Here is a 16,114-nt window from a genome sequence, read left to right as displayed (position 1 = left end):
AAGGTGCTAAGTCAGGAACAGGAGAGGGAGGTTAAGAACAAGACGCTCTTCAGATTTAGCCTGGAAAAAGACAGTCTCTACCCAGCTCTCAGGAGTGGCCTGCCAAAGAAGGTGGAGGCCCAGGCAGCTCCCAGGATGCCCCTAGAGACAGAATCCAAGGAAGAGGATGTGAGAGCAACGGTGAATATAAGGAGGTCCCCCTCCAGTAGGCAGAGCAAGTCAGCTCAGGTTTTATCTTTAGAGTCTCTGAACAGTCCAGAGAAGCTTTCTGTGGACAGCATTCTACCACCATGGAAGAGGGAAGGTGCCCTGAGAGACTTCTACAGTGAGGCACACAGGCACTGTGCAGTGATCTCTAAGATCCAGCCACTGGCAGGAAATCGAAAGGCAAGCTCCTTAAATACACAGTCTATGGAGACAGAAGCATGGAGCATCCCAAAAAGAAAAGGCCAAGATCCAGGAACACCCTCCACAACCTGGAGTATACACAAATGAACCCAGCACTGCTGCCTCAGATCCACACCATCCTAAAGCAGGGGTTTCTCATGAATGAAAAGGGCTAAGTATTTGGGGGAGAGAATCAGAAGTCTCCCACTGCACACACATTTTCTCTTCAAAGATCCCTTTCTACCCACTTGTCATTCAGCAACTACTGAATACTTAGCAATGAAACACCTTACCCCTGACCTCAAGGCTGCTCCTGAGCTCTGGTCGAAAATGCTTTCCTCGTCTATAAAACATGGCAATCAAGGCAGGATCTAACAGTGAGAGAGTGAACTCAGGGCACAGTAGCACTGCAAGTCTTCAAATGGAAACCTGCAGACAAGCAGCGAAAACAGGCAGCAAAAGCAGGGCAGGTGAGGCTGGGACCAGGGCATCTGGAACTTTCCACACCAGGGTGGATCTCCGTGCTAAACAACAGTTTTCAAGGAAAAATATCTAAGAGTAACATGACTCTGGGAAACTTTGTGGCAGTATTGCTTACTGTATACTAGAGAGTAAAATAATTTAGGGAACATTCACTAATTTGCTTCTTCAGTGGCTTGGATAGGGAACGGGGACAGGAACCTGGCTCTAATATCTGAATTTTTATCAATTAAAACAATTCAACAAATGAAGCTAGTCAATAAGAGAACTAGGAGGGTCTGCCCTCCCTCCCCGAGTCAAGCCCTCTGGTGTGGGGGGACCTCCTGACATTTAATCAAGCAAAGACAATGCCCGCTGAAGGAAGCTGACCTTAAAGTGACATGCTACTGTGAAATGAGCATGAATGTTATATATGTGAAATGGCCAGTGATCTTGAGCAAAGTGCTTCACAGCTTGGGATCTAAGTTTTCTTATCTGTAAACCGAGGGCTGAGCAAGATGATCTGTCAGGCCATGTTTACCTCGAATCCACCAAAATCCAGTTGCCTTAGCTTGTTGTCACAAAGCAGGTATTGAATGGCTATCCTGTAGTCCCTCCAGTCAACATTGAGGCTTTTTCCCTGAGGCAATGTAAGATCACAGAACAGTTAACATATTTTTTATCAGTTAGGTGGTCAGGAGATAAATATATATGGGAAGGGGCAGTTTTTCATTGAATGAATAATAGCATGGCTCTCTTTGAATAGTATTTCTGTTTATTTCCTAAATATGTAAGTTCCCTGAAGACAGTAAGAATAACCCAAGAAAGTGAAATTCATGTCACAAAGCACATGGCCAAATACCTGTAGGTCTGCAGTGCCATGTGTGAGATCAGATGACAGAAGGGAGGCCTACCTTCAGGCAGAGGCTTCTCCTGTCCTCTGGAGTGGCCATGTGCTGTTCTATGTGACTACTTCCACTTCGGTTATGTAGAAGCTATGCTATTTAAAGCACACAGATGATTGTGATGAGAAAAAAACCACCCTTAAATGAATAATGGAAATTATAAATGTGATTTGAGGGTGGGGTTGGAGGTGGGAGTAGAGATGGGTAGAAAGGAGTGCAATGGAAACAAAGGAGCCTTCATAAAATTAAAGTCACTTAGGATAACATGATTGATTTACTCACCACCTTCTTAGGAACATACAGCAAACAAGTGGGTTTCTCCTTTTACTGCTTTTCTGAAATGAGCTACACTCAAGAAAGCAACATGGGGTTCTGTTGTCCCTGCACGATGGCAGGAAAGCGTGAGAAGCAGCTGGATGCTAGAACAGCTCCATCCAGGATCATTTTTCACACGCCGGAACCGTTCTTGTACTACCTTTTACTGGTAATTTCTGTAGAAATCAGGACGTCTGGTTGACAAATCAGGCCCTTGGACTTGGCAGTCACAGTGGCGTTCACACACTGATTCAGCAAGTATGTATGTGTGGGGCAGTAAGGAAAATAGGTACGTTCCTACTCTGATGGGGCTTACAATGCTTTGGGGAACACAGTTGAAATTTGAAAAGAATCTTAGTCCCATTAACGCATGTTGAAGGTAATGGCGTCATTTTGTTGGATTTGGGGCCTGGATGCAAGCATATTGGGGTAACTTCTGAAATGTAGTTAGGTAATGTGTTTCCTTCCATGTGGGGCCAAGTGTATGTTTACCTCCTAGTTGTGATGAGCTGGGATCCTCCTGCTCAATCTCAGCTTGAAGCACTTGGAGGTTATCGGCCTGCTGTGCCTGATTATCTTGGGGCAAGATACCTCATTTGCCTCAAGAAACAGTTTTGATACCACTACTGTGCCCTTTTTGGAACAGAGAGGTAGGCAAGACCCCAGGGTAAGGCAGGGTGATGAGATCTTTAGAGGCATAACTGATGTAACTGATGATTTTGGAGTTTCCAAAGTTTCAAAACATTCTCACTTGGCTGATTTATCTTTATAGTGACAACAGTAAGTAGATATATGCCCTCCTTAAAAGTTACAGTCAGACTTGACATTGGGGAAAGGGAGGCTCAGCCAGCGTTATGCAGACAGTAGGGACAAGGATGGAAAGTTTGAGACACCCCAGTAACTGGGTGGTTCCACAAAGCACATGTACAGTCCGCTCTGTGCACCTGGAGGCAAAGCCACGATTACGACAATCTTTGCCCTCATTGATCTTGGTGTCCGTCTGCTGAAGCAGACAAAAGCGAGTCTGCTTTTTCTTTTACCTCTGTTGTGGGTTCCTTGTATAACTCTCAAATGCTAGCATTTCCGTGGATTCCATGCTAGTCCTTCTCTCCTCCCTGCCTTTGCCAGGGTGGTAATTTTCCTGGCCACAGGTTCTGCTATGGACTATATGCTGGAGTCATACGTTTTTGTCTTGTGTAGGCTTTTCTCTAGACTCATATTTTTAATTGCCTCGGGACAGCTCTCCCTGGATATCTCTCAGACACTTCAACTTAGAACATCATTCAATTGTGGTATTAAAAATTCTTTCAAAACCACTCCTCTTCTCTGTAGACCCAACAGAAACACTGTCCATCCAGTTCCCAAAATCTGAAATGGGAAGTTGTCTTTGACTCTTCTCTCTCCCATCCATGAGCACAGAATCAATCATCCAATCCTTATCATGTCTTCGACCATGGCCTCCCATCTATCATCAGGGTATCTGCCTTTTTAGAATTACGGCAATAACTTAACTGCAGACCACATGTACACTTGTGCTCTTTCAATTTGTAATAACTATAAAATGTAAAACTGGGTATGTCTTTGGACTTCTGCAAATAAAGTCCAGAGTCCTTGGTATGGTCTAGAAGGCCCTACATTATCTGACCTGCCTTCTTTCCCAATCTCATCTTGACCCCTCAGAGCCAGACACTCAGGCATATTAAACACCTTCCTGTCTGCCTCATAGACGCCTATCCTTCGGTTTTCAGCTCGACCATCACCAGTCTGCAGTATTTCTGAATTCTCTGCCCACATTGTACTTTCATATGTATCTTTCACCTTTAGTGGTTTGTACTTATGCCTGGTCTAACTAGATTGTCTCCCTATAATAGATTCCTTGATTCAACAAAGGAGCTCTGAATCAGCCTGAAACGTATGGCACCTTGCAAAATGGCAAACATTCAGTATGTATTTGCCCAGTAAATGTTAATGAAAGGAAAAAATTTCACACTTCAATCAGAATAGGATTAGAGCTAAGTTAATGTTTCCCATAGAAATCTTCCTTATCATAAATATCATCCTAAATGTCCTGAGTCCTCCCATAGGTCTAATTTACCAAATCATGAAGACTCTCTTTCTGACTGTATGTGTGTAGTGGGAAAGGCAGAACATAGTGTTTTTGTCTTTTTTTTTTTTTTTTTTTGACAAGTCTCTCTATCGTTTTTCTGGGGATGAAATCTTAGGCTATGTAGCTTTTCTGGTCCCTTTTTGGCAATCAACAAGTCATCAGTTTTTCTAGCTATTAAAAAGTCCACACCTTTGAAATATCAAGATGCCAAACTCTCTCCTAATTGAAAATATAATTCTGCCTCTTACTGATGCCTTTGGGTGGGAAGCTTAAAGACAGCAGTGTGGGGCTATTGGTTTTCCTTTTCCTCCCTCTACCTCCTTTCTCATTCCAGAGCTGTTGGTGCCCTTTCTCGAGGCGAGAGAATTAGAAATAAAGATCCTGCCTTATCCAGTCAGTTAATTATGACTTTGAGCCAGGGTGGGGAGTGACTTTCTCTCCTGGAATACACCCTGCTGAGAACCACAGCTGAGATTCTCTAAGCTGGCAGTTTCCAACCTCTCCCTCCCTCAACAGCTTCAACATTATATGGCACTCAGCTGCAGGGTGCCCACTTGTGCAGAGTAGTTTTCAAGATGGCTCATATCCCATCTCTTTCAATGACCAGTGTGGCCTATGGAAAACATACATCTTGACTCCATTATTGGTGGGAGTACTCTGTAGTTAGCTGCCACACGCCACTTCAGGTACCTCTTACCCCAAGACCCTTTTCAGAGAGTCAGGTACCATCCCCGTGTCCCCCAACATCTAAAGACCACAGGTGAAGGTCTCCAAGTAGTTCACTTAAAAAATACCTCAGTAGATTTAAGATCAGGGAAAGCTACCAATTGATGAGACCAGTATGACCCTGATCCCAAAACCAGACACAGATATAATAGGAAAACTACAGACCAATATTCCTTATAAATATAGATGCAAACATTCTAAACAAAATATTAGCAAACGAACTCCAGCAGCATAGAACAAGGTTTATGTAGCATGGACAACTAGATTATCCCAGGAATGCAAGGTTAATTCAATAAACAAAAGTCCATTAATGTAATACAACATATTAAGCGAATAAAGGACAAAACATGACAATCTTGATACAGAAGCAACATTTAATAAAATCCATGACCTTTCCTTTTTTGATAAACACTCAGTAAACTAGGTTTAATAAAAGAATTTCCTCAACTTGAGGCAAACCCACAGCTAACATCATACTTAATGGTGAAAAACTGAATGCTTTCCCCCAAAAATAAGGAACGAGAAAAAGATGTTTGCTCTTGTCACTTCTGTCCAATATTGTACTAGAGGTGCTAGTCAGCACACTAAGACAAGAAAATGAAATAATAAGAATCCAGACTGGACAGGAAGTAAAAGTACTTCTGTTCACAGGTGAACGATCTTATATGCAAAAAATACTAAGTGACCAAAAAAAAAAAAATTTAGAAAAGCTACAATATACAAGATCAATATACAAAAATCAATTTTATTTCTAACACCAATGACGAATTAAAAAAAATAAAAATTAGAAAATAATTATAGTGGCATCAATAACACTTAAGAGGCCAAGACTTGTACAATGAAATCTATAAAACATCACTGAAACTAAAAATCTAAGCAAATGCAAAGACATCCCACAGTCATGGAATAGAAAACTCAATACTGCTAAAATAGCAGTTATTTCTCAAATTTATCTACCAATTCAACTAAATCCCCATCAAGATCCTGGCTGTTTTGCAGGAATTGACACGATGATCCTAAAATTCATCCGAAATGCAAGGGACCCAAAATAAAATGATTTTGGGAAAAAAATTTGAAGGATTCACATTCCAAATCAAAACTTACTGCAAAGCTACAGTAATCAAGACAGTGTGGTATTGGTATATAGGACAACGGAGTAAGACTGAGAATCCAGAAACAGTCTTCTATTTATGGTCAACTGTTCTTTGACAAGGGTACCAAAACCTTTTATGGAGAAATAATAATCTTTTCAACTGGTGGTTGGGCAGCTGGATATACAGACACCAATGCACTTGTGCAAAAATGGATGAAATAGGAAGTTTCACTAAACTTCTGCTGCATGCCGGGTCATTTTCAATCATTTAGGTGGCCACACTTAAAAAGCAACAGAAGATGGAAGCAATAACATGTGAAAGGCAAAATGATAAAAGAATGAGTCTCTATCATGAATTTACTTATAGTCCAGGCAAAGGTTATTAAAAGAAAAAAAAAAAAAAACCTTAGAAAATTCCTTAAGAATCCCAGTGACTCCTCACTGTTCAACTAAGAAATGTACCTCACCATGCCGTGCTACCATGGAAGCATTGGAGGCACTTTGGGGGTCGATGAAGTCTTCATGGGTGAGGTACTTTAACAAGCTGGTCATGAAGAGTATTTGAAAAACATAAAATAAGCATGACAAGTGAAGATGCTGGGTAGGAATGCAGGGAGAAAAATGTGTCATACAAGGCAAAGCTGGAAAGGTCAGTGAGGGGGCAATCTGGAGGCACAGAATGCGAGGGATATTAAAATTAGCAAGATGGTGTTCTGGCACAATGAAAAGGATTGGGAGAGGGAGATCAGAGTCAGGGAGTTAAATTACACAGCTGCTAAGAAAGTCCAGGTAAGTCAGAGGATCAGGAACCTGTTAAGAGCATTATAATAAAGGAGGAATGATGTCAGAAGTTTAAGGGGAAATAACTGACGACCTGTGACAACTGAGGAATGAGAGATTTTGGTGACTGGGGTGAAGGTGACACTTCTTAAAAAAAAAAAAAAAAAAAAAGAGTAGTCGATAGAGAAGCAAGATGAAGAGTTTTTAGGCGTACTGACTTTGAGGTAACAAATCCTGGAGATGGAGGTCTGAGCAAAAGATAAGGAACAGGGGAAGAATCTTTGGGAGTGACTGAGGTTGATCGGAGACAGTAGGCAAGAACAGGTAAGAACTTTAAGCAGGAAAGGAAAAAAAAAAAAAAAAAAAAAAAACTTTAAGCGGAATTGGAGGAGTAGCCATCCAAAATCTGGTAAGCTGTGAAAGAAAAATAGCAGCCAGAGAAGCAGCAGCTGAAGGTAGGGTGTTGTCAAGGTTATGGTTAAGTGTTACTGATATTGGCAATGAGGTGGTTATAAAGATCCTGAAGACTGTACTTTCACTCAAACCGCCCTGGATTAGCAGCCTTTCACAGTGAGATCTACCCCACACCTGCATCCATCTTGCAGTGGCTGTTAACAAATGCCCACTCACTTACCCGGGAGGGGAGAAAAGACCTGGGACTCTGCACTTGTGAAACCCTCTGCCCTTCCCAGGCAATTCTTTCCACACTAACACTGTGAGGTAGAAGGATGCATGACAAGTGAGGGAGCAAATGGAAGCTGTGTTTTTGGTTTTTTAGTGGCCCAGGAAGGGTGGCAAGGGTACAGATGGCCCTTAGATAGGCACTGGTGGAAGGTCAGGAAAAAAAAAAAAAAAAAAACTTGCAGTAAGCAGGTAAAAGGGGTAAAGGGATGAAGACCACACAGGGACTAGTCTTGGGAAGACATTTTTTCCTCTGACAATTCGTATGGAATTATTGAGAAAAATTCCTCAAAGGGGCCTGAAATCTCAGAATGGCATGTTTTTAATGCAACAGGGAGTGATGCTGCCCCATTACAACCATCTGTTCTAACAGAATGTCTGTACCGAGGAGGGATGAATAACATCAGCAAATTGTTTGAAGCCTCATTTTCAAGTTTCCTTTTGATACGTATCTCCCTATACAGGCAAGCATCCCCAAAAGTAGTCTGAGGAAAGCAGGGTTATCTTAACCAGCTCATTTGCTGGAGCTGCCAGGGTCCAAAAAAGTTTGGCGGCAGGCTGTTTCCATAAGTTTTATGTTTGAAATGTTCTATCATAATAAAAGGTAGAAAAAAGTTTACATACCAATTACTTAGATTTATGGTTCCTTTTTTTCCCTGCAGCGCTTCCTGGAGATTGAGGTCTAAGTCAAAGAAAACCAAAATATGTAATAGAGTACCTGGGCAAAAAAGTAACTTTTATAACCTAACATTTGGGGAAGATGGAGTATACACTACAGCCAAAATTTCTGTTCTCTTCCTGAAAATATTGTTCAGGGACATTCCATTAAATAATAATGAAAAGGCAGTGAAAGTAAGTGAAGTGATAACAGGCCCTGCATAATTAAGCAAGCTAAATTACCAGCTAGTCTGTGCAACCAATGGTTTTTTTTTTCCCCTCTAAAATTTTAAGGGTAGGTTCACTTTGACTCTTGGTTAACAAAGTTTATTTGATGTGAATTCTGCATCTGATAACCTATTTCAATTACCACTTTAAAATTTGTCATAGGGATACAATACTACAATTGCAGATCTTCAATACCGTAATAATAAAACTGGAAAACTGAAGAGCACGCATTTCTTCACGAATTTATTATATAAAACGCCCTCAGAGTATTTAATTTCTCCTCACTGTCATTACACATTAAGAAGCACAGTGGATGAGAAGCCTTTAAGATGACTACAGTTGCACGAAGGTCCCTTTCATCAAGGTAGCACACGTCCTTAACAGGCCGGCCCAGAAAAACCCCATGTTACCTTATCACAATATGGAAAGCATTGTCTTGTTTTTTCCCCACTAAATAATGGTGAAAAGTGCCACAGTTTTATTTAGCATTATGGTACATAACAGTTCTGTTTCAATTATGAAAAAAATTAAAATAATCCTGAAAGACATCCTTTTTCTCCCCCCAATGATTTGAAAGCTGCATTTTTCCTGCCAATTTCAAACAAATCATCAGGTTAATCTCCAGTAATCAGTTAAAACAATCACCAAGGCACAAGCTCAGCACATTAGCTATAGCTTGTAGCAAAAGGATATATCAATGTCTCACCTTAGTTAAAAATACATAATCCTTTTATTTTATAATGCAATAAAAGAAATTAACATCACATACACAGAAGACTAGGAAAGGGGAAACTAATTACTTCTGAAAATCCAGTAATGTAAACCTATTTGTACTTTTCCATAGTACATGAAAGTAACGTTTAACATGTTTTGAATTAAATTTAACCTGTGGGGCTATACAGTGTAATCGTAGGAGTAATAGTTTCATTCAGTTCCAGGTCAGCTTACGTATGATTAAGTAACACAAGGCACAGTAGCCATCTTTTTCATTATGTTGCAACACTGATCACGTGCCTCGATAAAATGGCTGATTTAACAAGATGATGGCAACACGAAGGGGAGACTTTGGATTGTCTATTTAAAATCTAGGTAATAAGCAATTAATAAAAACTCTATCTTAAGTGCACTTTCACATGCTTTTTGTTTATAATAAACAACAAACTTCCTAACTTTGTTGTAATAGGCTTGACTACCATTTCATTTGGCCAAATGCACTTTCCCCAGTAAACTTAAAATAACAACAAGAACAACAAGAACAAAAATCCCTGTCCTTTCATATACTAAGAAAGAGGATTGGCTACTGAAACAGTTCATTGCAAGACACATGAAAACATACTGTGGCATGAGTTGTTTTTAATTTGTTGTGCTGTTACTAAAGTTCTGAGGGCTGCAGTTAAAACATTCCAATTTCTCCCTTCCATCTTTATTGATTCTCAAGATTTTGCACAGAAAACTCTTTGGGGGCTAGAACAGCAGTAATCGCATCACACTGTTTTCAGGACTTCAAGTTTCAAAAGCAAATCATTAAAAAAAAATACAGTTCCTGATTTGAGTTAGATACAGGGACAAAAAAGTAGCACATACTTGAAGGTTACATGGTCTACAAATGGTGGCAATATTTTCCTTGGGAGAGTAGTTCTGTTGGTATATATTTTTTAAATACTCAAAAGGCTCAACCTCAAGCAGTAATAAACACAAGCAAAAGTGATTTAACCCTTAAAATAAATATTCAGAAAAACCTCTCTGTACATACAAGTGAAAGAATATGTAACACTTTCACGCAAAAAAATAATTATAATAATAATAAAGGATTTGTTCATATATGTAGCTGAAATCTGCTGTTCCAGCCCATATGTCCCCAATAAAGAAGGGAGGCACAGACATAGGTGACTCTGTGGTTCACTATCTTACAGCCTTTTTGTACTGGGACACTATCACCACCAAAATTTATCCCTCATTATATTTTTAAATTTTTTTTTAAATTTTTTCTTTTTTTTTTTTTTCCTTCCTTTTTTTGTTTTGTTTTACAGCATGCCAAATCCTTTGGCATATGTGATGGCCTTCAACAATCTCTCTTTAAGTTTTTCTTTGCTTGAATATTCCGGAAGTAAAAGCACATTAAAGCAAGTATGAGATGTAGGTAACCTAAATAGAGAGAAGGGGAAAAGAAACAGGAAAATAGTAAGTCACGGGAAATACACTTAGAATTAAATGCTCCTATTTTTAGATGGTATATGTAGTTGAGATGGTTTGCAATGCAAACTATACATTAATGCAAATCGTAAACGTTTTGTTGTGTAACTACCAAATATCGGTTTGTCTTTATCCTATAAATTACTCAAAGGTAGTGATGATGATGATGATAAGATGCTGCATCCATTGAGTTATTACTACATACCAGATACTGTTTTAGGCAATTAATTCTTATAGTTCATTTAAACTAAATCTTTCCACAACCAAACCACAGAGAGGACATCAGTAGCATTTTAGAGGTTAGGTTATTGGGAAGTTAAGCAACTTCCTCTAAGGTGGAGAAAATAATCAAACTGGTTTACAAGATTTTAAAGTGTGGGCTCTTAAATGCTTATTAGAGATACTGCTGGCAATATGATTATGAAAATGGTTTCATAACAGGATTCTAGCATAATCGAATAACAGTCTTCTAAGCCTCAATTTAACCATTCTAAATAGATAAATTAACAAGCTGGGAATCAAAAAAGTGAATGAATCATACTAATTTGAAAAATTCCAAACCAATGTGAGCTCCATAATAATTTTTAACTAGGCCAATTTTTTAAAAGTTTCCTCACACAATGACAGCAAAATATTTTCTCAACTGTTTAATATGATCTGGAGATTTGTATATAAAATCACGGATGTGCTTAGAAGCTACAAAGACAGTTCATGCGTGTATGATGGGGAATGGAAGGTTTTCGGTGGATATATAGTTACAACTTGATAATTACCTTTCCGTGTCTGGGCCATTTTTGGCTATAATCATCTTTAATTTTCCTAGTCCTCCCACAGGTGCTCTGTCTGTGCCTGTGGTAAATTGCAAGAAGAGTCTTTTCTGTTCATCTGTAAATGAATGAACGATTTCCCAGAACTCCCTAATGAGAAGAGATACAATACTGGTTTCAGCTTGGCATTCATTATAACTGGTACTAATATGAACGTATGATTCAAACTAAAACTATATTAAGAAGCAACTTGGAAGTTAATATCAGGAACACTTCTGGTGACTGAATAATTTCCAAGCAAATTTTCCTTAAACAGTTCTGAATACATAAAAATTTAGGATTACGATAATATAGTAAAATATTAGTAATACAGTAGTAAAAAAATTGAGAAAACCCAAGTGTGTAACAACAGGAAGTGACTATGTAAACTATGTTATAATCACTTCATGTAGTCAGTAATGAACAAAAGACAAAATCCTATGAATTGAAAAAGACTGAAAGGAATATTGTGCAAAAACTCCAGGTGCCTTTGGGTATATATTTTATTTATCCTTTATCTTTTATTCTCCTGCTCTACTCATCCTTTAACTCAACTTTTGGGAGGAAAAAGTGATACAGATTAAGTACAAAAGAAAAAAGAGCCTCCCGCCCCGCAAACCCACCCGGCCCCAAATCCAAACAACCACATACCTAATAGCAGTAATACAACAGTTCAATTTTTATATGAACTAGAATATTTTATCAAGTAACATGTGCTGTGTATGGAGGAGGAGAATTATTCTGACATTTCTGCCATATGCAGTTATTTTAAGAGAATGATTTATCCCTGTGGCATTCCTAAAATCTACGTAATAAAAGCCATGTTTTAATGACACTTAATGTTAGTTTGAGTTCTAAAATGTTAGTTTGAGTTCTAAAAAGCGAAATGTAAGCTCATGAAGTGCTATCTTGAAGTGTTTTGAATAATCAGGCATCTATAAAACATATATACAGTAGTTCATAGCTAAATAATTTTAAGATTCAAAAACAGTATTTTCAGTTGGGTATAAATATAAAATGCATCTTAATATTTATTTACAAAGTTCTTTCCAGAGCCAGGTGCAGTGGCTCACGCCTGTAATCCCAGCACTTTGGGGGGATCACCTCAGGTCAGGGGTTCAAGACCAGCCTGACAAACATGGTGAAACACCGTCTCTACTAAAATACAAAAATTAGCTGGGTGTGGTGGCAGGTACCTGTCATCTCAGCTACTTGGGAGGCTGAGGCAGGAGAATCACTTGAACTCAGGAGGTGGAGGCTGCAATGAGCTGACGTCATGCCACTGCACTCCAGCCTGGGAAACAAGAGCAAAACTCCACCCCACTTCCCCACCAAAAAAGAAAAAAGAAAGTTCTTTCCAGAATGGTTAGCAGAGAATATCACACATCCCAAATCAGTAATTGTATTTTTCTAGTTTTTGATATTCCAATATTCCAACATACTATTTTTATTACCAAAATGCTGGCATTTTTGTTGCTGCAACACCATTAATCTGAAATAAATTAAAACCTTTATTAGAATTCTTGGCTTTCTCCGGTCTCTTGCCACTTCCGTTCCCTGCCCCTCTATGAATCTACCAGTCAGCAAGAGAAAACAAAAAAGAAATACACAAGAACAGAAAACTGGACATGAAACTTGCAGGAGCATCTTCCCAGTTGAGGAGGAAAGGAATCAGACCCCAGTTCATGACATTCCTTTTGGGGTGGCTGGCAAGAAGAAACAAGTCTGCTATAGCAAGGAGCCCTCCAACAGAGCAGAAAAGCTGCCCTGCAGTGGGTGGTAAGAAAGTCTCCTCACACTGCAGGAGGGCTCTGAAACTTAACTGAACCAGCTACACCTCAGGAGGCAGATCAAAGAGCACCACCGAAGAGTGGAGACAGACCCTGTAGGAAATGGCAGATGAGCAGTGACCAGTCTGGCTGTATCATTATGGAGCTGCTTTGGTCTTTTAAGCAAAACCTTTAAAAATTTTATACAATGAAAACAATTAGGGAACAAAATTCTTCTCTTCCTGTTAAGTGTTATATTAACATTTTGAATTAAATAAGAATGCATTCATTTAGAAAGCTGAAGAACAAATGAAGCTTCCAGGTTTCTACATAAAAGTGGTGGCTGTGTTGATCACATCCTACTCACATCTCTCAAAATCTATCCAGATCACAAAGGGGAGAAATAAAAACACCTATGACATATGTGTAGAGTAAAACCAGGAGACAGAGGAATAGATTCCAAATGTCACAGAAGTGGGGAAATGAGCAGGGTCCAGCAGGAGCTACATGGAGAGTGGTGTGTACAGATTCATACTTATTAGGGATCACCCAGGAAGGCTGGACTCCCCAGCACCTGCCGCTCAACAGAACATTGCAGAGGCCAGAGGGGACTGGCAACAGGGTGGTTAAAGGAAGGACTATAGAAAAGTACTTGGGTCCAGCAATGGCAGTCTCAGGAAGGCACCATGCATGAAAGGAAGGTGGTACCTTGGAAAGCTCAAGTGTCCCTTAAGGGCCGTAAAGGGATGGAAGCACCTAATGAAAAAGAGTCTTAATCCAAATGGAGCTGAAAAATCAGAAAGTGGTGATTCTGCGCTTACTAAAGCAACAGAAGACGGTTCCCTTCAACCAAGACTCCTAAAGCCATGCAAATTCCTCCCTGCTCCACCATGAGGTCTAGTAATGACAGGTCCAGAAAAAACTAACATCTATTATAGAAACAACAAACAAAAACAGGATTACTGAGTCCAAATAAATATATTATGGAGAAAGTCTGGCGAATGAGAAGGAAAACTTTCTGGAAGACGAAAGAAAGTACACCAGAAAAATTCAGTCATAAACAACGGGAAACCCGTAACACCAAATTCCAACACATAGGGAGAATGCAGCAGCAGGCAAAAAAGAGCACCAGTGATGAGAAATACAAATTCAGAGAGAAATGAGCACATCTGAAATAGAAATAAGAATACTAAAAAATAAGAAATATGCAAAGTAATAATTTTGGAAATAAAGGCTAATTTTATTATAAGGTAACCAAAGAAGCAGCAATATGACTAAAATTTCTACTGAGGATATAGAGTCTAGAAAATTAAAAACCAAGAAAATGAATAAAAGAAACATAACTAAAGAAATGCATATCAAAGCAGAATAACGAAAAAGATTAACAGCTAACTACATAAACATAAGGTTAAAAGACAAATGACAAACTGGGAAAAAATAGTTGCAAATTTACTGTAGTTAAAGGGCTAATCTCCTTAACATATAAAGTTTCTAAAAATAAAATGACCAACTGAGCAGCAAAATGAGCAAAAGATGTTATAAAACTATAAACAGCTCTTAAGTACAAGAAAAAATGCTCATCCTCATCCATAACTGAGGTAAACTCAAAAATTGTTAAGTACAGTAAAATATCATTTCCCAACTGGCAAATAAGTAAATATCCACATTTAACAACACATTCTGTTTGGAAAGTTTTAAGAAAAGAGCTACTGTTGTAAACTGCTGGGGGGAATGCAAAATGTTACTTTTCTGTGAAGGAGAATTTGGCAGGATCTTGCAAAATTATACATGCATCTACCGTTTGTTGCAACAATCCTGCTTCTAATAGTTTCTCTTAATGATACCTTACATATGTAAGGAATAATGCATGAACGTAAGAGGATTCACTGTGACATTAGTACTAATAGCAAAAGGTTAAAAATAGCCTCGATGCCCATCAATACTGTTAAGCTATGCTGCATCCACACAACGTGGCAGTATTCAGTCATACAAAACACAATGGAAAACGCCTGTGCGGTGATGTGGGTGATTCTCAGGATATACTAGAAAGATACTTTTCCTAGTTCCATCCTGATGAAGCCTACAAGTACTAACATTCATAAAGCAAAGGCTATACTTTGCATCTAAAATCTGACTCTTAAATGCCATTCTCCAACAATTCATTGGGAAAATAATTTATTCCAGGACTGAGAATAAATGTTCGAGATTAAGTAGAAATTTCAAAATCTAATAGGGTCTTTTTAATTTTATTTTTAAGACGGGGTTTCACCATGTTGGTCAGGCTGGTCTTGAACTCCCAACCTCAGGTGATCCGCCCGCCTTGGCCTCCAAAGTGCTTGGATTACAGGCGTGAGCCACCACGCCCAGCCCTCTAATAGGGACATTTTAAAAGCACACCAAGGCTACGCAATTTGAATCTCATTTAGAGTAATGACTGCGAAACGTATTGAATATAAAAACATTTATGAGTTCATAATATTCAAAAATGCAGAAAAAAACAACTGAAAAACAAAATTAAATTGTCACCATTAAAATTATTACATTAACTCCTAAGACTCTAAAAATCTTAAAATATATTTTAGGCCTTTTCAGTAGAACTTTTTCAAGGTAATCAAATGGCACCCACTGATGAGAAAAAAGAGTGCCAGGTACAGATGTCGGACAAACAGATGGAAAAATTTTCCCCCCAGATAGCCATTTTGCAATCCCCAATGAGATCATACATTCAGGTAATGATACTGATAAATACAAAAATCAGGTGAAGGGCAAGCTAACAGGTTCTGAAACGATGATGGCAGTGACATACAGTTGTTTTGTTTTTGCTTTTATTTCCTCCCAATCTCACCTACAAAAGGAGCAAACTAAATGGGAAAATCAAAGACCCAGAGACATTATCTACAACAAAACCATGAACCACTACAAATAAGTGGACAGAAACAAAGTTCTGACAACTAACTACAAGAGCACATGGAAGGTAACTGCCTGGTGTCTTATAGCCCTGAGAACAG

General features: G+C 38.9%; 1 protein-coding gene and 1 long non-coding RNA gene across 2 annotated transcripts in view; one reads left to right on the top strand and one right to left on the bottom strand.

Moving 5' to 3' along the window:
• Positions 1–9,582, top strand: part of LOC119470594 — a 60,173-nt gene extending 50,591 nt beyond the window's left edge. The window contains exon 4 of the long non-coding RNA XR_005199527.1: positions 9,277–9,582. This is a non-coding gene — a long non-coding RNA (uncharacterized LOC119470594). The remainder of the gene's footprint in view (positions 1–9,276) is intronic.
• The window catches only part of UBE3A (ubiquitin protein ligase E3A), a 96,527-nt gene continuing 88,981 nt past the window's right edge, over positions 8,569–16,114 (bottom strand). The window contains exons 12-13 of the mRNA XM_037737250.1: positions 11,305–11,448; positions 8,569–10,483 (exon numbers count right to left, since the gene is read on the bottom strand). Of these exons, the coding sequence (XP_037593178.1) occupies positions 10,363–10,483; positions 11,305–11,448 (265 nt within the window). The 3' untranslated portion in view covers positions 8,569–10,362. The remainder of the gene's footprint in view (positions 10,484–11,304; positions 11,449–16,114) is intronic.

Source organism: Cebus imitator, unplaced genomic scaffold (assembly GCF_001604975.1).
Source record: "Cebus imitator isolate Cc_AM_T3 unplaced genomic scaffold, Cebus_imitator-1.0 Scaffold36, whole genome shotgun sequence".
NCBI classification, from domain to species: domain Eukaryota; kingdom Metazoa; phylum Chordata; class Mammalia; order Primates; family Cebidae; genus Cebus; species Cebus imitator.
The sequence above is the reverse complement of the archived record's forward strand: the minus strand, read 5'-3'. Positions and strand labels throughout refer to the sequence as shown.